Source organism: Cornus florida, unplaced genomic scaffold, assembly GCF_030987335.1.
Source record: "Cornus florida cultivar Cherokee Brave unplaced genomic scaffold, ASM3098733v1 CherokeeBrave_3.0.0_Hap2_Chr06, whole genome shotgun sequence".
NCBI lineage: Eukaryota > Viridiplantae > Streptophyta > Magnoliopsida > Cornales > Cornaceae > Cornus > Cornus florida.
In genome coordinates, this window is record NW_026775576.1 from 59,651,023 (window position 1) to 59,676,365 (window position 25,343).

The 25,343-nt window shown below is 38.4% G+C and overlaps 2 protein-coding genes across 2 annotated transcripts; both read right to left on the bottom strand.

Annotated features, from left to right (window-relative positions):
• Positions 1-6,167: 6,167 nt before the first annotated feature.
• LOC132314178 (uncharacterized) lies at positions 6,168-8,168 on the bottom strand. The gene is made up of 4 exons (XM_059813072.1): positions 7,473-8,168; positions 7,039-7,376; positions 6,448-6,843; positions 6,168-6,399 (listed from the first exon to the last, which is right to left on the bottom strand). Exons 1-4 carry the CDS (start codon positions 8,166-8,168, stop codon positions 6,168-6,170), a joined length of 1,662 nt encoding a protein of 553 aa, XP_059669055.1.
• Positions 8,169-17,166: 8,998 nt separating this feature from the next.
• On the bottom strand, positions 17,167-21,174 carry LOC132311631 (acyl carrier protein 2, mitochondrial-like). The gene is made up of 2 exons (XM_059809636.1): positions 20,900-21,174; positions 17,167-17,598 (listed from the first exon to the last, which is right to left on the bottom strand). Exons 1-2 carry the CDS (start codon positions 21,116-21,118, stop codon positions 17,422-17,424), a joined length of 396 nt encoding a protein of 131 aa, XP_059665619.1. The 5' UTR covers positions 21,119-21,174; the 3' UTR covers positions 17,167-17,421.
• Between the last annotated feature and the right edge of the window lie 4,169 nt (positions 21,175-25,343).

A 25,343-nucleotide genomic window follows, 5' to 3' on the forward strand; every position in this document is an offset into this window, starting at 1 on the left:
AACACTTTCTTGCATACCATGAAATCCTGTCAAAAGTGACTCAGGTTTGGCCCCATGAGTTGCGGTTTAAATTTGGGATTAAAAAAAATTTTAATAAAATTTTTAAGTTAAATTATTCTTGAAGATACAAGATTTCGTTTCTTCAATCTTTTCCCCTCTCTCTCTCTCTCTCTCTCTCTCTCTCTAGAATTCTCCCTTTACTTTCCACCTGTCATGGTCTATTTATAGGCCATGCTGTTAACCGATTACATTGGGCCTATATTCAAAAGCTCTCTTCCTTCTGGGCATGATCTTCCAATGGGCTTGACCTTCCTCGGTGGATCCCCCAGGTTCGGCCCATTCCAGGGCGCTTTGGCATGGATCCTACTTCAATCATTCGACCCGATCTCGTTCCCACGGACTATATCCGGCCCATGCCACTTGCCGCATCCTCAATTGCCCCCATAATTACCCCTTATTGATTAGGGGGTAATTATTAGAGGCTGCCAATGATGACCTGACGGCTCGAGGAGATCGTGTGGGAGAATGGACGGTTAGATCTAGGGGTCGGCGTTTCGAGATTCAAAAAGACAACCCATCGCTTTCCTGACTCCTTGGCCCTTGGGCTCATCTTGTCTTTATAAGCTTCATTGATTTGTCATCGATCCTCTTTACCGTCTCCATCTCACCTTTTGTTGTTTGAATCCTCTCCGGCGATCTCTTGCGAAAGATCCTCCTTCCAGTGGCTTTGCAATACTTTCTGCCGTTTTCACTCTCTAAGGTTAGTTTCATTTGCATTTTTCTTTTAGAAGACTTCTTTCTCCTCCCCAGAATCTTCATTCACTCTCACCATGACAGTAGATCTAGACGTTCTTCGCATGAAACTTCACCTTCCTGACGATGTAGAAATTAGAAACTGCCCCCAAGAAGTGAATATTAGAACCGGTGCTGGCCTTCTTCCCGGCGAGGTCCTGTTTTCACTCCTCCATCTCAATCTCCTTAGGTTTCCTTTACATCCTTTCTTTTGCTATGTTTTCAACAAGCTAGATCTTTCCCCTTTACAAGTAAACCCCAATTTCCTTAGGATTTTATCTGTTATGCTACTCCTGATTCGTGACAGAGGTCTGGATCTGAACCTCATAGATCTTCTCCTCTGTTACAAGGTCAGCAAGATCAGAACTGACGAACCGTTTTACCACTTTTCCCCCATTGAGAAGAGGTCCATCTGCACGGATAAAATTAAATTCGAGAAGGGTTGGAGGAAAAACATTATTGGGGTTAGGGAAGCCTGGTTCTCTCCAGCTGCGGAGGACTTCCCTATCCCGAGCGCTTTTGGAGAGTGCTCTGTCTCTTTTTACAAGAAATATAAAAATCATAAGAGTGACTGTCCTCGCGAGATTTGCATTCCTCGTTTTTGTACTTTCTTGTGCTATTCCTTAGGCATTCCTTGTGATGATTTGAGCTACAGTGTGTGCAGGGATAGGGATAACTACCTGAAGCGGTACGTTCTGACCAACGTTCCCTCCTGCTCGGACCTTCTCACCTCAGACAATCTCCTCAATATCTCAGTCCTCGGCAAGACAATGAGCCAACTCCAGATCCCTTCCTTCGGCAGGAAGAAAACTGCCCCCAGGCCTGCTATCACCCCTGCATCAAATTCCTCACCGGCTTCAGCATCTTCCTCCGCTACCCTTTCTAATAGCACTCCTTCCACCGATCTATCCGTGACGACTGCTGACCCGGTCGCTAACACGGCGACTGCCAGTCCGAACGTTACCCCTTCTGTCAACAATCCTCCTGGTTCTACTACTGCTTCTGCACGGGAAAAGGCCAGAGGAAAAAGGCATCAACCTGACAGTACCCTCAGCTTAGATGACGTTCCCTTGTCTCAGAGGGTTAGGCCCTCTGGGCCGAATATGATATCCCTGGCGAGACCTCCTCAAGCTAGGTCCCCCACCCCTTCTGGGCACTTCCGCTTCAGGAACGGCACCATGGAGCCCTCGCTTCATTTGAACAAACGGATCGTCTGTAAAACCGACCGAGACCATGTTTAAAGATGGTCAGACCGCAATGGCTTACTACAGGAGTATGTGGACTCCCAAGGACATCGAGGTAGCCAAAGGTCTGTCTCAGAGGGAGGTGTTCAGCCGATTTCCCTTGTCCGCCATAGAGGTAACTTCTGCCCCTTAGTCAATAAATCTTTACACACTCTTGACACTTATTTTCTTCTAACCATCTGCTCGGCTTAACCAATTGTCCTGTATATCTCTACAGACCTTGTACGGGATGATGGCTATGCAGAAACAAGTTGAGCATGTGAATGCCAAGGTCCGCGTGCTTTCTGACAGCCTTAATGCAGCGAACAAGGAGAACAATGATTTGGCTGCTCAGAAGACCGGGTTGATGGTTCAGCTCGGTAAAATTGAAAAAGAGAGGGATTCGCTGGGGAAGGAGACTGACTCTCTTCAGGATGAGAGGAATGCTCTGCAGCTTGAAAAGAGCGTTTGGCAGACCGGGCGGGAATCCCTTAAGGTCGAGAAGGAAGAACTGCTACGCCTTCTGAGTGATGAGCAATCCGCTCGGATGGCCTTTGAGAAAAGGGCCTTGGACGAGCGCAACGCTTTACTTGATACCATCAACAGGGTAAATGGTGGTATGCTAGCTCTACATGCTCGGTTTTCTAGAGTTGGAGCCCTCAGATATGCTCAGGGGTTCCGAGAGGGTTACGCCGATTGCGTTCCGGATGAGGGTCAGACTGGTTCTACCCCTGATAATGTTGATAAGGAACTGGATATTGACCCTCTTGGTGTTTATACCGATCCAGAATCCACCGCTGCCGAGGACATATTTGATGAATGTCAGGAGATTGCGTCTTCTCGGATCACTCCTACTCCTCCTGCTGCTTTGACTTTGGACATTCTTCCTCTGTCCACCTTGACTCCATCTGCTGTTACTGCTGAAGATAACCCTCAGCAGAATGATTCTTCCAACGCTGTTGAGGGTAGTACTCAACAGAACGATTCTGTCATTCACCTCGACTCTCCACCTCGTGAGGACGGCGACGCCACCAATAATGAGGAGGCAGCCCAACATCATCAAGAGGCCGACGAGGCAAATGCCTCTTAGTTAGAACTTTTTTTTTTTAAAATGTACTGACTTTGGTATATTCGCCATCTTTACACCTCATTTTTTGTAACCCTCTGAACTTTATTAATGAGATGGCCGACTTTTGATCAAACTTTTTATGTAAACTTTTCTTCTTTTTTTTTTCTTTTTTTTTTTGGCAAGTGTTTGGCGTTCGGCTCATAGTGCCAACTGCCACTTACTTTGCTCAGGCGCCTGGCGTTCGGCTAGAATGCCACTTGCCACTTGGCCCTCAATTTTTCTTAGCAAGTGTTTGGCGTTCGGCTCATAGTGCCAGCTGCCACTTACTTTGCTCAGGCGTCTGGCGTTCGGCTAGAATGCCACTTGGTCCTTAATTTTTCTTAGCAAGTGTTTGGCATTCGGTTCATAGTGCCAGCTGCCACTTACTTTGCCCAGGCGCCTGGCGTTCGGCTGGAATGCCACTTGCCACTTGGCCTTTAATTTTTCTTAGCAAGTGTTTGGCGTTTGGCTCATAATGTCAGCTGCCACTTACTTTGCTTAGGTGCCTGGCGTTCGGCTGGAATGCCACTTGCCACTTGGCCTTTTATTTTTCTTAGCAAGTGTTTGGCGTTCGGCTCATAATGCCAGCTGCCACTTACTTTGCTTTGGTGCCTGGCGCTCGGCTGGAATGCCACTTGCCACTTGGCCTTTTATTTTTCTTGGCAAGTGTTTGGCGTTCGGCTCATAATGCCAGCTGCCACTTACTTTACTTATGTGCCTAGCGCTCGGCTGGAATGCCACTTGCCACTTGGCCTTTTATTTTTTTTAGCAAGTGTTTGGCGTTCAACTCATAATGCCAGCTGCCACTTACTTTGCTTTGGTGCCTAGCGCTCGACTGGAATACCACTTGCCACTTGGCCTTTTATTTTTCTTGGCAAGTGTTTGGCGTTCGGCTCATAATGCCAGCTGCCACTTACTTTGCTTAGGTGCCTGGCGCTCGGCTGGAATGCCACTTGCCACTTGGCCTTTTAAAGAGGAGTGCAATCTTTATAAATCTCAGAAACTTATACATTCAACTGTTTTCAATTTAAAATAAACAAAATTCAGTATTGAATCTCAACTTTTTATTGATAATACCTCTTCAGAGAAGTAGCATTCCAAGGCTTGTTAACCAGCCTTCCGGCCATGGTTTCTAAGGTATATGCCCCTTTTCCTATGGCTTCTGCAATTCTGTATGGGCCTTCCCATGGTGGCATCATCTTTTTGACTATCCCCACCTTTTTTTTTAGAACCAGGTCACCTGGCCTAAAGTCTCTGTGCTTTACTTTCCTGTTATGGCTGTTCGCAAGCGTCTGCTGGTAAGATGCGAGCCTTACTGCTGCTGCGTCTCTTTTTTCTTCCAGCAAATCGAGGTTAAACCTTAGCATACTGTCATTATGCTCACGGTTCTATGCCAAGCTTCGAACAGTCAAAACTAAGTGCTCGACTGGTATAACTGCCTCGGTTCCATACGCCATGGTGAATGGGCTTTCTCCGGTCGGTCGTCTTGGGGTCGTTCTGTAGGCCCATAGGACGTTCGACAGTTCATCTAACCACCTTCCTTTCCTTTCCTCTAGTTTCTTCTTGATACAAGTAAAGATTGCTCTGTTTGTAATTTTCGCTTGTCCATTGGCTTGTGGGTGACTTACTGCTGCCAGCTTTTGATTAATTCCATACTCCTCCAACAGCTCTCTTACTTGCTTACTGTCAAGGTTGGTACCATTATCCATGACGATTGACCTCGGAATACCAAACCGGCAAATAATATTACTCCAAATAAATCGTCTCACATGAGTTTGAGTAACGCTCGGATATGGCTCTGCTTCCACCCACTTAGTAAAGTAGTCTGTAGCCAGTAACACATACTTGTTCTGAGCTCTGGCAGTTGGTAGAGGACCAACTACATCCATCCCCCATTGTGCGAAAGGCTATAGTGTGGCCATTACATGCAAGTCTTCAGGTGGTTGGTGAATCAGTGGTCCGAACCTTTGGCACTTATCGTACCTTCTAGACAATTCTTCCGAATCTCGCGACATGTTCGGCCAGAAGTACCCTTGAGCCATTGCTTTGTGTGCTAAAGATCTCCCCCCTGAGTGGTTTCCACATACGCCTTCATGAATAGCTCGTAAAATATGCCGAGCCTCTGTGGGGGTAACACACTTTAAGTACAGTTTGGAAAAAGATCTTCTGTATAACTGGTTATGCACTACGGCGTACTTCGCAGCATTCGCTTTGATTTTCCTAGCCTCATCTCTTTGTTCAGGCAGAGCACCATCTCGGATGTAAGTTATGATCGGATCAATCCAACTTGGCTCATATGGAATAACATTCACTTGCCAAGGATTCGAGCCTGAAGGTTCTTCGAAAATGGATGGCTGGTTTAATATTCCCACTGGAATCACCCTTGCCAATGTTTCTCCAGAACCCGAGGCACTACATACTAGCCTGTCGGCATCTTCGTTATACTCCCTCGGAATTTGAATGAATTCAATTTTTTCAAAGTTCTTCGCTTCCCGCATAACAGCAGAACGATATGCTTCCATCGTTTCATCCTTGGTTTCATACTCACCCCTTACCTGCCGAACGATTAACTGTGAGTCACTAAAAACATTCAAATTCCTGACCTTAAGTTCCTTGGCAAGCTTTATTCCTGCCAGCAACGCTTCATACTCTGCCTCATTGTTAGTGGCAGCGAATTCAAGCCGAAGCGCTTGGCTTAAGGCTGTACCTTCTGGCGTCTGCAGTTTGATCCCAATACCTGCACCCATCTGATTTGAGGACCCATCGACGAAGAGTTTCCACAAGCAACTACAAAGATCCTCCTCTACGTCCTCTGAATCACATTCCAGTAAAAAATCTGCCACCGCTTGCCCTTTGACTGCTGTTCTAGGTTCGTATGTGATATCAAATGAGCTTAACTCAATGGCCCACTTTGTCATTCTTCCGGAGAGATCTAGTTTGTGCAGGATTATTCTGATAGGGAAAGTGGTTAGAATGATAATATGATGGGATTCAAAATAATGCCTGAGCTTTCTTTTCGCATGCACTAGCGAGAGTATCACCCGCTATGCCTTTGAATAACGTCTTTCAGCCTCAGTCATTGTCTTGCTAACATAGAACACTGGATATTGCTTCCCTTCTGCGTAGCGGATCAGAACGCCACTTGTCGCGATACTGGATACTCCGAGATGCAAAAACAGTTTTTCGCCTGATTCTGGAGCTGACAGTACCGAAAGGTTCTGCATATATTTTTTCAGAGCAGTTAACGCTAGGCGTTGTTCATCTCCACAAACCTGCCTGCCATGGTTCCGTATTGTGTCAAAAAATGGTTTGCATCGATCTGACAATTTGGAAATGAAACGGCTCAGTGCAGCAATCCGTCCCGTAAGTGTTTGCACTTCTTTGATTGTCGTCGGCTCGGCATTCTTAGTCAGAGCATCTGCTTGGGCAGGGCTTGCCTCGATGCCTCTGAGATTAACCACGTGCCCTAGGAATTGGCCTGAACTTACACCGAACGAGCACTTGGTCGGATTGAGCTTCATTCCATATCGCCGCAACACATCAAACACGTCTCGAAGATGCTGTACATGATTAGTTTTCTTCTTACTTTTAACCACCATATCATCAATGTAAGCCTCAACTGTCTTCCCTATTTGTTCCTTAAAAATCTTGCTAATAAGTCTTTGGTAAGTTGCCCCGGCGTTCTTCAGTTCGAACGGCATAACTTTGTAACAATACGTCCTGCGTTCAGTAACGAAAGAAGTTTTTTCTTCATCAGCGGGGTCCATGGGGATCTGATTATAACCCGAATAAGCATCTAAAAAGGTCAAGCGTTCATATCCAGTAGTTGCATCCACCATCTGGTCAATCTTTGGCAGCGGGAAGCTATCCTTCGGACAAGCTTTGTTTAAATTGGTAAAATCAATGCATACGCGCCATTTCCCATTTTTCTTTTGCACAACGACCACATTCGATAGCCAGTCGGGGTAGTACATTTCTCTTACAAACCCCGCACCAAGCAGCTTGTCAACCTCCTCGGCAATAATTCGGTTGCGCTCGGGGGCAAACTGTCGCTGCTTCTGATTTACAGGTTTTGCATTAGGGTTAACGTTCAATGAGTGACAGGATACCGAAAGATCGATCCCTGGCATGTCTAGGTGACTCCATGCGAACACATCTGCGTTTTGAGACAAAAAATCAACTAATTCCTGTTTTTCCTCCTCAACGAGTCGTTCCCCTACTCTGGTTGTCCGCTCCGGTCGGAACTGATCGATCTGCACATCAAACAAGGGTTCTTCAGTCAAGCCTACTGGTTCTTCCTCTCCATTCTGCTTGGAGGGAGGCTCCTGTAATTGCTATCTCGGACTTACTGAACGAATGGGAGCTTTCCCCCTTCCGGTATGTTTCAGCGTTACAGAGTAACATTCTTTAGCTGCAACTTGGTCTCCATGAATGTCAATCACTTTGGTTTCGTCCGGTCCCAGGCATCTCATTACCTGATGCAGAGTGGAAGGAACACCTTGAACTCTGTGGATCCACCCTCTGCCCATCAGAAGATTGTAAGAGGGATGAATTTCAACAACTACAAAGGTTTCCATTAAAACCCTCTCGGCAGCATGTACCGCTACCTCCACCGTGCCGACGGGCTCCACTCGCTTTCCATCAAACCCTAATAGTGGATTCCCGGTGGATTTCAGCCAATCCTGTTTGATCTCGAGCCGATCGAATGTGTCTCTTGGCATGATGTTCGCACTACTTCCAGGGTCAATTAGAACTCTGCGCACCAAGCATTTGGCCACTGTCAAACTTACGACCAGCGGGTCCTCATGAGGGATCTGAACACGCAACAAGTCTGTTGCGTCAAACTTTATCTGCGTTGATGCGCTCTGTTGGTGCAGAGTGTTTACACTGCCTATCCTTCTCTTCATCCGTGCTTGGCGAAGGCGTGTTCGAAGCAGTTCATCTGATTCCTCGGCAGGTTCTGGCCGACCGTGAATTGCATTAATTACTCGAACTGGTTGCGTGTTGTGAGAATTCGACTTCTGATTCTTCTTCACGTGCTCCATTGGTCGGTTCTGCTCCACCGTTGGTCCTTAAATATAACTTGTGAACTCCCCTCTGGCTATCAGCATCTCTACCTGTCTCCTTAGGTTCCTGCATTCGTTAGTCTGGTGGCCAAAATCAGAATGAAATGCACAGTGCTTAGACTGATCCCTCTGTTCGAGAGGTTGTCTGATTGGTAAAGGAGGTCGAAACTTATCTTTATTTTCTTGGTACAGTCTCGCTAGGGTAACTTTCAATGGAGTAACCAGCTCTTCCTCTCTGGGCCTCTTCTCAGATTTCCACGAGGAGCGTTGCGGCTGAACCTATTTTTGCCTGATATTTGCTTTGGTCTTTTCTTCCGTGGATATAACGGATGTCTTCCGAGCGTTTGCCGCCTCTTCTTCTTCCAAGCGTATAAATCCATCGGCTCTTTCGTTAAGTTCATCCATAGTCTTCGGTGTGTTGACCACCAAGCTTGTGTGGAACGGGGTGCCACGGTTCATGGCCAGTATGAATGCTTGAACTGCCGTTGAAGGGTGACATTCAATAACCATGCTCTTGGTAAGGTTAAACCTGGTTAGGAAAGCCTGGAGACGCTCTTCAGCGTGTTGCTTCATTATGAATAGGCTCGAAATATCTTTCGCTGGACACTTGTTTCCATAGTATTGGCTTATGAACCGATCACACAGGCTTCGGAAACTATCCACTGAACCCCTCGGCAGGTTCTTGAACCAATTCAGAGCTGGTCCGGCCAGACTCGTAAGAAAGCACTTGCACATCAAAAGGTCATTCTCAGTGTTTAGAGCCATTTTCAGCTGGATGTGATACACATGATCGATCGAATCAGTCGTTTCGTCAAACAGAATGAAAACGGGCATGGAAAATTTCCTCGGACTCGGAGCATTCAGAATCTCATCGGTGAACGGTGAATCAACCGTTCAAGCTGCTGAACAGAGTGCTTCATTTTCCCTCTGGAACCCCGCGGCTGCTCTCTGGTCTACTGATCTCCTCTCTGAGCTGTGATAGTCGAACGTCGTCATGGAAGGCCGATAGGTCGGATCGAATGATCTTTCTTCAACAAAGTCTTTGCGCCATGGAGGCATAGCTTTCTGATGAATCAACTCTGTTGCTTCACCTCGGCTGAGCATTTCTTGATGTGGATCAAAAGTCATTGCTTCGTTTCGCCTGATCTGCTCACGCCGTGGATCTATGTGAGTTGATCATTCACGATCATCTATACGACGAAAATTTGGCGGCAAACCGTCTCGCCGAATTTCCTCGCGGTGAGGATCTACTAGATTGTTTCCAACCTCCTCACCGTGATGTGCTGCATCGGTATGTGCACCTTCTTCTCCTACCGGGAGTGGTCGTGGAATTACTGGAGCTTCTTGACGCTGCATTTCAGTCCTTAGATCCGCATTTTCTCTCTGGAGAGCTTCGATCATGTTCATCAACTCATCAAGTTTCACTTGCTGGACGTTCTCAACCGTATTAGAGTTGTCACCCCCTATCATGATTCCGGATCGAAGCAAAGGCATGAATTACGAACTCCAAAACAGATCTAAGCGTTACCGATGCAAACTCCGTTAGATCTAGGCTTAACTTCACTGAATCGTGATCACTGTTTGCTAGATCTGAACTTTTCTAGCTTCAAACTCATCGGATCTGACTGCAACTGAGCAAATCACAATTGCGTCATTCCGAAGCAAATGCCTCAGAATCCATAATAAGCAAGAATTCTCTCTGAACAAACTACAATCTCACTGATCTGGATTTAACTTCCAGAAATCACACTGCGTACTCACAAACTCGATTGAACTAATATGGTACTGATCGGGCTCGAATTGATCTTCGTCCTCGATTCCCACAGACGGCGCCAATTGAAGATACAAGATTTTGTTTCTTCAATCTTTTCCTATCTCTCTCTCTCTCTCTAGAATTCTCCCTTTACTTTCCACCTGTCATGGTCTATTTATAGGCCATCACCCTTATTGCTGTTAACCGATTACATTGGGCCTATATTCAAAAGCTCTCTTCCTTCTGGGCTTGATCTTCCAATGGGCTTGACCTTCCTCGATGGATCCCCCAGGTTCGGCCCATTCCAATGCGCTTTGGCATGGATCCTACTTCAATCATTCGACCCGATCTCGTTCCCGCGGACTATATCCGGCCCATGCCACTTGCCGCATCCTCAATTCTTAATTTTAAAATCAACATACCTATTCGACTCATTCCAACATAACATGTTACTTTTCTCTTTTTTCCACAATGAATTTGCATAAATAATGAAAAAGAAGAGAGATGTAACTTTTAAGTAAAAAAAGAGATATGTATGTATGTATGATTTGTGAGGTGTTTTACCTGAATCATTTGAATTTTTTCATGGGTTATTAAAAAAGGAAGAGAATTTTTTTCAAGGGTTATTAAAAAAGGGAGAGGATTTTATCACATTTTTTCACGGGGGTCATTAAAAAAGAAAGAGGATTTTCTCACGCCTATGAGATTTGGTAATGGACTTTCCCTCTCTTTAACTCATAATTCCTTCTCTCTTCCCACTAAATCGTAATTGATGTCCACCATCTCCCCAATTCTGAAATTCTAATATTAATCTTCTTTTTCGGCAACCGACCTCCACCACCTCCACTACTTGTCAGTTTCTACTGTTGGCCACCACTTCCATTCCCAAACCCTAATCTTTTACATCCAATCTTTAGAGATGATTAAAACTATTACATTCGTTGCCTGTCATCTTTGCAATCCCATCTTTAGAATGACTCAAGAGGCCGACTAATTAATAAATACGCATAACTCTAGTGGCATCCAAAATTTTGAGATTTATCGCCATTTGTTGCAATCTGAAACCAAATTGATTTCCTTAAACTTCATTGATAATTGGAATCTTACAATTGTGGTTAATTTACCAGGTTTTGGCTAATTGTTTAACTTCTTCGGATTGCAATATGAAGGGTTTGCAATAGAAAATCTCAGACGCATGAGGGAAAAAAAATCTTTCCTTTTGGATGATCCGCAAAAAGATTTAAACAATTTTTATTAATTATTTTAATTTTTTTTGACAAATTGCATATTTTTATTGGTCCATGTCACCATCTTATTCCACCTGAGACAAACATTATTCATGAAAAAAAAGGAGCTAATTTCTTGCACACCATGAAAGACATTCAAAGGTGACTCAAATTGTAATAAGTTCAAATTAGTTTGCACAAATAAAGAAAAAGACGAGGGAGGCTAATTTAGTTATATATATATATATACTACCTCCGTCCCATAATAATTATCAATTTGAAATTTTTTGACTTACTATCACATTTTATTTTTGAATCATTTGATGTTATTTGTAGTCATATTCCTTTAATATACTTATATACTACCTATATCTCATACTAGAGGTCTATTTTGATAACTTTGACTCACAATTTTTGTGGGTCAAAATTTTTAGAGTTGACAACTAATATGGAACGGAGGAAGTATATATAAAACCATAATTATTTACAACTTAATATTTTTTAATCCAATTTTTTCCGCGAGTAGCTTAAGTTCCCTATTCATATTCCTCTCCATTCAAAAGCAAACCCAACCCCTTCCCCCGCAGGGGCACTTTAGGCAATAATATCACATATTTGATCCTAATTTAGCTTTATTAAGAATGTCCTTTTAAACTCAGATCATATACAGATTCATTGAGATATATATATATATATATATATATATACAGATCCATTGAAAATGAAAAATATATATATCATACTATTGTATGCAAAAGGATGTCAAAGGGACTGATCCCAGACAGTGTCACATACACATTATATAATTGTAGAAATGAAAATCCTAAATTCATTGGGGTGGTGATATTTGGGAAAAAATGGTCTCCAAATCATCTCTCACTAGCGGTTGTCCTTGGAGGGTTAATTTGGTGACATGGCCTTTTAGTAAAAAGGGTATTTACTTTGCAGGTGTATATACATACATACATATATATCTATACAAGAATTTATACCAAATGAAATTCAAATTCCCTCCAAAACATAAAATTGATTTCCCCCCAAAATTTTATTCTATATCCTCTTGATATTTCATTATTTCACTCTAGGTCTCTCTCCCTCTGAAATTTAAGTAAGCACCATACATTCTGAAAAACAATGAAGCTTGGCCGGAAACAATGGAGCACCATCATTAACTTCGCCGGACATTAATGATATGAATGAAGCCTGGGCGAAAACAATGGAGGTTGCTGGGTCTAGTTTGGTTGGTTCTGCTCGCCGATGTTGGGAGGCTCGTTGACGAACTGAAACTGCAGCAAAGAGCTTTTGATTTGGTCAATGAAACTTGAGGCATTGATTGTGAATGCTATTATTTGATTTGTTTTGGGTTGGTAGTTTGATGTTGATATTGTAGGGAGATACGGGGGAGGGTGGCTTGAGGATTTTCATTTTCATTTTTTTTTTTTTTGGTTGAATTGTTAATACTAACTAATTGAGGCAAGATTTGGGAGAGTGAATGTTTTGAGGCTCTGTTGTTTTGTTTATAGAACGATTGCACAAATTTTTTTTTTTTTTTGGTAATGTAATTACACAAAATTTTAATTTGTCAAAAGATTAAGATATAATATAATGCATATACACAAAAATTTCCTTTGATAATGACAGCTTTTCAATAAGTAGCGAAAATTTGTTTTTTTGGGAATGTAATTACACAAAATTTTAATTTGTCAAAGATTGAGATACATAATACATATACACAAAATTTTCTTTGGTAATGACAGCTTTTAAATAAGTAGAAAAAAGTGAAAAAATAATAGCATGTGATCGGTTGGTCAATTAACATCAACCTTCGCAATAGCACGAATCATTGTAAAATAGGGCTATTGGTCGGGTAAGTCGAACCACTGGGACTGCGCTAGTTTAATACAACCTAAATGTCTAGAATCATTCTAGAATGATGAGGGAGGTTTATAAAAGGTTTGTGTGTTTGTCACTAAACTAAGAAATTGAAATGCATAAAACAATAAATTGCAATTAAATTAAAGGAAGTGAGATACAAGTAGAAAATACTAGGAAGATGAATCCACACTACACCCTAAGTACATGCTAGACTAAGGTTAAATTGGGGAGGTACAATGTATAAAATGGTCATGGAATATATAGCAACACTATGTTACCATACACTCTTGGAAAAGTTCATTAAATCATTAAACAAGAATAATCCCTCAAAAATTCATACATTTGAGCTACCTAAACTAAAGTGTAGCCCTCAACATATTCACTCAAGCAAGAACTATCAAGTTTATAACCAAATGATAAATCACATGAGGTAGGAAACTAGCATAACCCATCAAAGGAAATTCCTAAGCAATGGACTATCCATTTTTCTAACAACATGCCTTGAAAACAAATCATAGTTTGATTCCCATTATCACTATGAGAATGCAAGCAATAAGATTAACACAAAGATCATTAAGACAAGCAAAAGAAACTCACATTAATCATTTAAAAGTGTTAGAGTTCATTACATGGGATGAAATGCTCTAACTATGAAAATGCCAAAAGCATACATCATAATCCCCAACATAGCCTAATCTAAAACATGAACAACAAGGGGAGGCTTCATCACCTCCCTAGGTGTGGTTTAGTTACCCATGACTACAAGGAATGAAGAAGAAGAAGAAGCCTCCATCTCCATTTTCGAGCTCCTACTGTAGCACTCAAGAACACCACCCTCTTTGCTTTCTTCTCTCTCCTCTAATCTTGTAAAAAATGAAGGATAGGATATATGTGGCCTTTGGTTGCCTTATCTCCTCCAACAAAGCCCTCTCTCTCCTCCAAAAACATTCCCAACCACTTCATAAAAGAGGGAGATTCAAATTGAGGAAACCAATGAAGCAAGTGGCTGAAAATGAGGAGTCCCGAGCTGCATTCTGCCTGAATTTCGAGTGCTCGAAATAGGGCCTCGAGCACTCGAAAATGGAGCAGATTGCTCCACGCTTGCTTTGTTTTGCTCGGACCTACTTTGGTAAAACGGCTATAACTTTGTTCTCCGAACTCCGAATGACAAACCGTTTGAAGATTTAGAAAGCTGATTTAGAGTTATAAAAACTTTATGCTCTGGTAGAGATCCAATTCTTAAGTCTGGTTGGTCGAAATTGAAGATCAAGGCAGAAACTCATTGCTGCCAGGCAGTTCTGAGCACCTCTAATAAGAAGATCATAACTCTCTGCTCCGAACTCCGAATGATGAACCGCTTGAAGATTTGGAAAGCTGATTCAGAGCTCTAAATCTTTCATGTTATGATGGAAGTCCAGTTCTTGAGTTTGCTAGGTCAAAAATGGCGACAAAAGTCAGGTTCCACTGCTGCCAAGCTTCAGCATTGAGCACTTTGCATTCAAAATTTCAACAAAAACATCATTCTTGCTTCTTTTAAGCCAATGAACCTGAAAATAAACAAAAATGCACAAATGAAGATAATCTGCATAATAAAATCAAATAATGAACTTAACTAATGCAATTTAGGGCGCTTGAATATGCAATATTCGGTGCTTATCAGCATGCTAAACAAACATATCTTGAACAAACATTGAATTACGTAATATTAAACAAACATATCTTGAAAACATCTCAACTTTAAAGTATAATGTTTTAAAAATCAATTATATGATACATCTCAACTTAATTGTAACATATATTATTTACGAATTTTTTAATACAACAATAATATAAAAAGGAATGGGATAAAATAAATCTATCAACTTTCTTTTACGAGTGGAAGATTGTCCCATTGTCAAAAGTGAAAATGTCTTACACAACTTAAGCTTAACATGTTTCAAACCTAAATTATATCTAGCATCATAAATTACTTGTAACACGTATCACTTATTATATAAAAACATAATGAATACTTACCTATATATATCTTGATTTAAAATTGTTATTTTACTTCATTGTTGGCAAATGTAGGAAATTTCACTCTGCTCATCACTTTAGGAGTTTATAGCTGAGTCGAGATTGATGCCCCCGGTGCCATATGGCTGCAAGGTGAATTTGACCGACCCCTGTTTGGCTATCTCCCCAGTAGGACATTACGATACTTTGTGAAGTATATTTTTTTATATGTGTTATGAAAATATTTTGATACAATATTCAATTCATACATGATACATGTTGTAAAAACTCATGATTCTTATTTATTGTAATCTAAAATTCTAAATTTATTTTTGATACGTGTTATGAAAATATTCTAATACAATACTCAATTCATACATGATATATGTTGTAAGAACTTGTGATTCTTATTTATTGTAATCTAAAATTCTAAATTTACTTATCGATTATGCATCTCAAATATGTTTTGAGATGTATAATGGATAGGTAAATTTGTTGTGATTCTAAATCTGTTGTTTTGTAGATAGATAGATTACACAAAATTTATTTGTTTTTTTTGGAATGTAATTACACAAAATTTTAATTTGTCAAAAGATTTAGATATATAATGCATATACACAAAATTTCCTTTGGTAATGACAGCTTTTAAATAAGTAGCAAAAAGTGAAAAAATATTAACATGTTATTTAAACCTATTTTTTCAAGAAACAAGTTTTCATCTCATATTTCCTCCCAAATTTTGATCACCATCTTTAAATTCAAGATCATTATCCATTAATTACTAAACCAGAACCATCTCTCGTTGTGAGTATACTTCATTACCGCTGATTGACATCATTAACGCTGATTGATCTAGCGGCCAAAATTGGGCCACGCCAATTTAAAAAAGGAAATCATTTTTCAGTTAAATAAAAAAAATATATATATAGGAAAATAATGCCAAGGCAAACATTGCCTTAACGATCCAAACCCAGTTCTCTCTCCCCTGTCTTTCTTTCCCAAATTTGGTTTTCTCGTTTGTCTCTCTCTCCAACTACACGAATAAGAAACCATGGGTTTTTTGTAATCATCATCCTTTATCAGACAAATCAATTCTACTTTAAAGCGTGTATATATATATTTATAGGAATAGGAGGAAACATAAAATCAATTGAAATCAATTCCATTATTTTACCTAGTCAATTCCATTACCCTCATGAGGATGAAGGTATTTGGTGTTGGTGAAAAATCAGAGGAGGATGAAGGAAGAAGAAGAGATCAGAAGCATGAAGAAGACGAAAAGAAGAGAAGAAGTAAAAGTTAATTGGATTTTTACTGAATTGGGTCCCATGTATAACTGAATAAAATATTCCTGTATATAACTTTTGTATATGATATTTTTACATGGTAAAACAAAATTGAGTTTAGAAACTTTTTTAATTCACATGCTGAGTCGGCGCTTATTAGGCAATAACAAGGCAACTTTGGGCGACGTGGCTCCATCAGAGCCATTGAATCTGCCATGGACACCCTCCAGTGAGGTGCCATGGAGAGGCTTCGCGCCCGTTATATTTGCACTCCAGTCTAATGAAAACACCCCGAAATGGCATTATTATCATTAACTTTATAAATACTAAGAGAATAAGCATTAGGGATAGATTTGTAATTTACTTTAGGAAACAAACAACAGGTGAGAAGCAACATTTCTGCATTTAACTATTATATGGAGCAAGATCACTCTAACCCCCAACTGCACTTCAAATCTGGGTGGGTTTCAGATTCCTTCCTATATTTGGACCTAATCGTTAACCCTTAAACTGTCCTGAAAAGATTACTAACCAGTAAATTATATGCTTCCCAAATTAACTCCAAGTTAATCAGAGATGCCATCTACAATTACATAAGATTACCAGCACTGGACAGACAAAGCCATGCAGTACATTCAACCTAATCCGGTTTCCGCAGATGGGTATGAACCGCCTTCTAACAGCCACTTTCCGGTAAGCCTCTGGTGAAGATCAGTTTCTGTTACCCGGTGATTAAACAAGCTCGTTATTTCAAGGCACACTGTGAAATTTCCCTATATAATTTTGTTATTACTATCGAAAAATAAAAAAAAATACATACATATCCATTCAAGACAATTCACTTAGCAACAAATTAACACAGTAACCATAGTAATTTCCATCATCAGGAATTATGCAAAAGAGCAGCAATCAGTGTCAGCAAATGCTCAAAATACATTCCAAACATAATTCAACACAGATTGTGAGCAATGATGTATTTAATATCCGGAAACGAAAAAAGAAATATAAATTCTAAGTACCAAGAACCCGGTCTCTCTTGATGAGCTAGTTCCTCACAGAAAAAAGGTAGAAAATAGCAGGGAAGCTTCTTTGTTCCCCTATTTTGCCTGGGGATGAGATGAAATGAAGTCAACAGCAAGACTGATGGAACTAATCTTGTCTGCTTCATTATCAGGAATCTCAAACCCAAACTCTTCTTCAAATGCCATCACAAGCTCCACGGTGTCTAAACTATCTAACCCGAGATCATTCTGGAAATGGGCATTTGGTGTAACCTGCAAAATATCCAAAAATTAAGATATGTTAAGAACATATTTGCTGTAGAATCATCCCGTACAACAAGTTAGACAAGGCTCTAGGAGTGCATTCTAATGAACGCAATTTCAAACTAAATTCCAAAAGCAATAAAGAGAAAGGGCACAGGGGAAGTATCAATTTTCCATACTCATTTATCTCTCTTCCACACTAAATATCATCCATCTTCCTCAATGCTCTATCCAAAGATTCCTCCATTTTAAAGAGCTTCCAATCCAATCACCCGAAAATCACAGTCGAAATTAGCTGGGTCACGAAAGGAATAAGAGCCCCACATGATCTTGATGGAGGAAAATTGAACCAAAAGTGTTTAACAAGAAGATAAGCGTTTCACCAGCAATCATTAATACATTTGGAAACTTCCTTAACAAGCTAGTTAGGGAAAAAAGGTGAAGAATCAAGAAAGAAATCAGGACCTTCCAAGCAATAAGGACCCATATTTCTGGCATATTTGAATATTCGAAGGGAAGAAAAAAAGAAAAATTTCCTTAACAAACTAATGGGCATGCATGGACATGGATTCCAGACCAATTTCAGTGCAAATTACCATCACTATATCTCACTTCTCCTTCTTTAAAAAAGTTTTTTAAACATTTGTCATGTTCAATTATCCAAGTGTTCCAAAAAAAAAAAAAACTAGTTCTCAGATAATGAATACTACTAGGAGAAAACGAGGCATGTATTTCAAGACTACCCAAGGAGTACAAAAGTTTACACTACAGATATAATACAGTCACTCTCCTTTGAAAAATTTACTAGCCTATTTTTCCATATGTTCCAAATAGACAATCACAAAAGAACCGTGTTGCCAAAAGCATTTCCATAAAAGCAATGTCAATAATATCAACATGTCGTATAAGGTATCTAATGAAACTACCAGTTCAACAACATCAAGGAGGATAAAAGAACACATATTGCATATCATGATTGATAAATGACCAACTAAAATTCAAGCAATCATGTTGCCAGTAGAACAATAAGATGAAGCTGTAATGACCCAGTGAAGAATATCATTCAATGCACCAGCTAAAATCAATAATTACCATTTGTCTTCCAAACCAGGATTTACTATATCAATATTCCTAAGGGGAAATTGTTTTAGGTGGGGAAAATATGCAATAGCAGTGAAACAGGGGAAAATATTCTATCCTCCAAAGGAAGAGAGAAGAGAGGAAAAAAAAAAACAACTGTGTGTAATTACACGCACCGCTTAGCATCATCCCCTCTTTCTTGCTATACAGCCCATAGTCAGCAATTAACGAAATGCGTGTGCACTAATAAAGAAAAAGAGAAAGGAAAATAAGAATAAGAAAAGGCCAAAACCTAAGAATTTGATATGCAACACCATATATTATCTCCTTCACATCACAAGCACCAACAATGTTCTGACAAGAACATCCTGTTTGTACCCAAAAATATACCATGTAGGCAAATAAATTTGTAATAGACTAATTTATAATAAGTCTTAAGACCATATATATCAGTCTGGGTGATGGAAGAACATCCAATCTGATGAACTAGACAGACTTCTGCTCTCAGGGAGTTAAATACTTAAATGTAAAATCACATGCAAGGAACATAGAGAAGACCAAAGAAACCATCAGCGACTGTGAGGGTAGTTATTCCTCCACAATGCACTACTAGGAAAGTTACCAGTAGTGAGAAAGTGACATGACACCTAAGGACACATGACTATACATGGCAAGGCCATTATGCATGACCAAGAAACATACCTTGACAACAACTATAAATAGAGTGTCAGACAACACCACCGCAAAAATTACCATCATTATCTTCTGGTTCCTTGGATTTCAAAGTGGTATGAAAAACACAAATTGATCATTGCCTGTATAAAAGAGGAGAATTGAACACGCGCAGAGATTGTAAGGTGATCTCTGGTGAATGTTTAACAAACCAACATAGGCTATTAATATTAGACTTGTCAATCAAAGAACTTAGAAGTTGAAAAGCAATAAGAGGAGGCCAACAAACCATATAGTGAAAAGAGTTGACAGGAGATTAAAAAAAAATGACACTTAAAAAGCAACTAGTACAAGAAAAGCAATGAAATCCGGATGAAAACATAAATAACTATGGTAATATATTGCAGAACATCTAGGAAGGTGGCAAAGCAGACTCTGGAAGAGACTAAAGGTAGGTAAATTATCAAGGAAGAAAAAGGAAAAACTTAAGTGATCACATAGAAATAATTTCATGACTACATATATTAATATTACGGGATATATAAATCCCAAGACATATGAATTGCCCCATTGTTCAAATGAATCAAAGGTTATTAAATGGAAAAAGCTACTATGAGGGTACTTCACTGAGCTCGTGTACTTGTAGACAGACTGATTTCATAAACTCTCCATCCAATGGCTACGAGGGAGAGCTCAGTCAGAGCATCATCAAGGTAGACTTCTCTAATTATATTAACAAGCAATCAGTTATCATACAACCATCATAGTTTTGCATTCCTAGACATGAAATCATCAAAAATGAATTACTAAATGAAAGAAATGAAAATACTAGATACACACACACATTGAATCAATCACCTCCATACCACATGCTATGTTACGTTAACTCCTTAAGAGTAGGTAAACTACATGTGTCAAACATACAATACTCGGACATGGGTATGGAATATGTGTCCAACGCTCTGGTTGGACAAGAGCTTAAAACGCATAACCAATGATTTACATTTATTATTGCTTCAAAACGAGTGAAATGTCTATATCAAACACTTACACAAATAAAAGGCATATTTTACTCTACAAAATAAAATAGAAATAATATATAATGTGAATTTTTAGTAGTGTCCCTGTGTCCTTCTATTTGAGAATCTGAAACTTGGATACATACTCCACTGGACACAGGTACCGGAAATCAAGGTTAAATAGACCACGGGTATCACCGTATCAACCCAGGACAGAGCCTTGACGCCATCAGGAGTTCAACACAAACCTTTGGATCACTCATGTCAGAAGTTGAATTCATTCTTTTAGTGTGTGTTTTCATTAATTCTCATGATATTTTCCAACAATAAGTATCAATTTACTTCTCATTTGCAATCCTTCCCGGGCAACCCGAGCATAACCATTATCATTAACAGATTTTGATGCTATGCTTTAAAACCCTCGGTCTACAATATTCACAAATTCTGGCATTCCACATCCCCCAATATTGTTCAACTCAAAAACCCTAATTCCTCAATTTACAATCCATAGAAAGGAAAAAATAAATGGGTTGGTATACCTTGGAAGGATCGACTTTCTGGAAGTTCTTGACGACGGAGACGACTCGATCGGTGACCTCCGATTTATCGAGGAATGTACCCCTGACCTCTTCTGAGAAGTGGCGTCGCTGCAGAATACTGCTGAATGAGACAGAAAGTGGGCTAGGGTTTTGAAGCACTGGTCTTGCTTGCACTCTTAGGTACTTGAGAAGTGCGTTTCTCGCCGCCATTGAAGCCATTGTTGTTTTCTTCCAGCAGCTTACACCGTGTGAAAAATGCCGTGCGGTTGCTGCGAACGAGAGTCTAATTTATAAACCTCATTTCCATGTGTCACCTAGTCCGTTTTCTTTCTTTTTTTTTTTTCTTTTTTTTTTTTTTTTTTTTTTCATTTAAGTTTATATTCGATAAAACTAAATATTTAAATAACTCAATTTTAAGTGCTAATAAGTTGAAATGTTTTACATTTTTTTTATTTTATTTAAAGTGATTTTTGTTCTTTTATACCGTGTTCTGTAGCAATGAAGGATGATGCGTGAGAGAAAATAAGAAAGGAAAATAAAAATAATGACATCATTTTCAAAAATGGGCAGGAAGAAAGGAGGAAGGACAAGTTAACTATTATAGAAGTTTTAAATTAAATATTATATTAAATTACATAAATTTTAAATTACAGTATTATCCCCATAAATAACTATAATGATAAAAATAATTAAAATATTTTATTTCTTTCTCTCTTTCAGTTTATTATATTCTCTTCTATCAAAAGAACAAAAAGAAATAAGGGTAAAGTACATCAACAACCCCTGAGATTTGTTTTGTTGAAAGGATGTACAGATGAAACTTAGCCAATTTTGAAACAAAGACACCCCTTTAAAACAAAGACACTCCCTCGAGTTTGATACAGTAGCCAAAGACACCTCAATAGTAATGAATTAACATTTTTACCCTTTAACTTTAATATTGACCAATTTAAATGTGAAAATAACCTTTTTAACCTCGGTTCACAAACCCCCTTCCTCCCACCTTCGTCTATTAAACCCTTATTATTGCATTCGATATCAGGAGACAAAAATGGCTTTGGATCACCCGGTTCAGATAGAACTAGAAATCAATGTTACAGTATGAGGTACGGACCAGATAACTTGAGCTGCCAAGTGCAATAGAAGATCTAAATAGAAAGCGAAATCTTCATCTTCTGTCACTCACAACAACATGAATTGCTTTTGTAAGCGGCACATAAAAATAAGGACAGTTTAATGAACCGTATCACTCAGTCCCTATATTTAGATGGCTTGAACAGGGATTATTTCTGTTCCCAGGTCTTTAGCCTGGAACACTCCCTCTATCTCTTCCGTCACTATGAACTACCCCTAAGACAATAACCCCCAATTAGCAAGCCTTCAAATCCTCTGTCCATGAGTATATATTGAAATTGATCTTCGTATGGCCCAATCGCCGTCGAATGAGTGAAAAACTAAATAGTAAGAAAATCTATTACCAAATTGATGAGAGAAGGTGGAGCTGAGCCGGCAAGGACAGGAGTCCACGGCCGAACCCCGCGATGCCGATGGGCTCGGCGAGGGCGGAGTGAGCGCAGCAGAAGGTGAAGTTTCGGACAACCAACGCCAGCGACGACATGGGTATCAATAAACCGTCGCTATACAGACGAGCAACGAAGCTTCAGTCGCCGTAACCGTAATAGAACAGTGGGCATCAAGTCATGGCACAGAGATCGAAAGAGGGAAGAGAAGAGTGGTCGGCGGCTTGGACGGCCGGTTCTTCGACCGCCGGTGAGTAGAGAGAGAATAAGTATAAAATATGATCTGATTTTAATTATTAAGGGGTAATTTTGTCTTTTCACAAGAGTTAAGGCCTTGTTTGGATAGAGTTTCATATAAGAGATGTCTTTCTTATACTTTATCCAAGAAATAAATATACAATCTCTTCCCTATAAATATCTTATCCATCTCTTCTTCCATTCATTTTTATTTTAAATAAAATAAAACAAAATAAAGTAATAGGATGACTTTGGAAAATGTAGTAAATATAAAAGCAAATAAAACATTGTTCTACAAATAATTGAAATAAAATGGGTACCTTCTATTATAAATTTCTTCAATTCCTAAAAGGTCCGTTTGGTTATATTGAATTTTTTTATGGAAAGCGAAAGTGAAAAAATAAAGGAAAAGAAAAGAAAATCAAGTTTCTATTATGTATTTGGTTAGTAAGAAAATTTTTCAAGAAAGTTATTAGAAAATATTATTTTGTGAGTTTGGAAATAATGAAAGTGAAAAGAAAGTGATTGTAGTTTTCAAAATTACCATTTTAGTTATAAAATTATTTTGTACTCTTTTGATAATTTTAAGTTCAAAGATAAAATAATAAATATTATAGTATTTATTTTTTGATGTTTAATAATTATATATATGTGATTATAGCTACAAGTTTAATTAATATAAAAAAATTGATCCGAAAAATCTCGAGGATAAAAGATTGAAGTTAATATATATACTTTTAGTCAAAAAAAAAAAAAAAAAAAAAAAAAAAACTTCACTCTAATCGAAATAAAATATTTGGAACTCAATTAGTTTGGTACATCTAATATAAGTTAAAACTAAATTAGTTTGGTATATTTAATATACGTAGAGTTAAAATTAAATGAGTTTGATACATTTCAATAGTTGAGTCCTAAAGTTAAGAGAAGTCTATGTATAAAAAAATACATGTATGAATTAAATTATAATTTCAAAACTTGTATACGCAGATACACTAACTTAATTTTTTATCCAACACTTTGTTACTAAATACTCAGATTTACTTATATATATATATTTGACTCTCAGTCATTATTAATTATGGAAGAAAAAAATAAAATAAAATTTTAATTTTGTTTGCACATATAAAACTATATACAATTAAATTAATATTGCATTATCTTATAAGTAATTTACAAAAAGAAACTCACTTGTTATAGAAGTTTGTGGAGAAAGTGAGGAGGGTGACATGGGCATAATAGGAAACTAAGATATGAAGACACCACTTTCATGGAAAAGTAAAAATTTTCTCATGTTTTATGTCAGAATTTTTTTGAAAAAAATTTAGGAGTTGCAAGAAAATTACTTTCTTAAAAATTTTATCTTTCATACTAACCAAACTCCCAACAAATTTAAATATTATCTTTTTCTTTTCCTTTCTATCTGCTTCATGCTAACCAAACAAACCCGAAGTGATTTAAAATACTTTCACGAATTCAGTTATCCTCTAATTTTTTACATTTTGCTCTATATTTTTGAACTGTACACAGTATTAATATTTTTCTTACTCTTCCAACTCATTCAATTTAAATCTAGCCATTTTTCATAAAATAAACTAATTCCCAACTCCTTCAATTTAAAACTAATTACTTGTCAATTTTTACTATTCTCGTGAGTATAAAAATGTGGACTTTGATGTAATGACAAAGTTATTCTATTGAGACTTAAGGAGGCCAGTTTAAAAACATAAAATAACTTAAAGGTGACTGGTTTGAAAACATAAAATAACTTCAAGGCAGCGTGACTAATAATCTCAAAAAATAATCACGACATTTTGTGTTAAAATTAAAAATGAAGAATTGCAAAAAAAACTCCTTTATTATTACCCAGTTGCGAAAAACCCCATATGAATATTTTTGACAAAAAATCACCCTCAATTATCCCAAGAAAATGTTTTTAACTGATATTTGTTTAAGTGGTTATCTGAGAAATTTTTTTGAACCAATTACCCTTTAACAGATTATTCTTCAGACAATTTAGCAATCCTTCTCATTCCTTCAAACACAAAGCTAACAGCAGATCGAGAAACCCAATTGTTGAAAATTTATCTTTCAACATTACTTAGACAACAAAAAATAGCACATGTAAATAATAATTGAAGCCCTAAGAATACTCGGTTATATTCACTTAATCTATGACTTATTTTTATTTATTTACTATTATTATTATTATTATTATTATTCATGATTTCATCTATTTAATTGAACAAATCATTTGCATGTAAAAATTGTTATATTTCATTTGGTTTCTTATCATCTTAATAATAAGAATAAAAAATAAAAATAAAAAAAAAAAAAATCTCAGTAATAAGAGTGAGTAAACCTCTTAGAAATTACCCCTATACTTCATTCACATGGTATGTAATTTTCGAGTAGTAAGTGGTGGAATCAAAACAATTTTCAAGTAGTTAAGTGGTGGAATCAAAACAATATATGATAGAGATAATAAATTCATTTCTCTCAAACTAAATGACTTAAATGTCCTTTGTAATTAGATTCTTGTAAATTGAATAGAGGGCAATGATGTCCTTTTACATTAAAAGCATTCATATTTTTAGGTCTAACCTGAGTACATCAACCACAACAATTTCTTTTTACATTAAAAGAGTTCATATTTTTATATTTGTAGGTCTAACTTGAGTACATCAACT

Coding starts and splice junctions, on each gene's coding strand:
- LOC132314178 (XM_059813072.1), bottom strand. CDS start 8,168: ATGGAGCACGTGAAGAAGAATCAGAAGTCGAATTCTCACAACACGCAA. Junction 7,377..7,472: donor GGAAAGCTCCCATTCGTTCA/GTAAGTCCGAGA, acceptor TTTGATGTGCAG/ATCGATCAGTTCCGACCGGA. Junction 6,844..7,038: donor CAAAAGAAAAATGGGAAATG/GCGCGTATGCAT, acceptor TACTGAACGCAG/GACGTATTGTTACAAAGTTA.
- LOC132311631 (XM_059809636.1), bottom strand. CDS start 21,118: ATGGCTTCAATGGCGGCGAGAAACGCACTTCTCAAGTACCTAAGAGTG. Junction 17,599..20,899: donor AGAAAGTCGATCCTTCCAAG/GTATACCAACCC, acceptor GATATTTTGCAG/GTTACACCAAATGCCCATTT.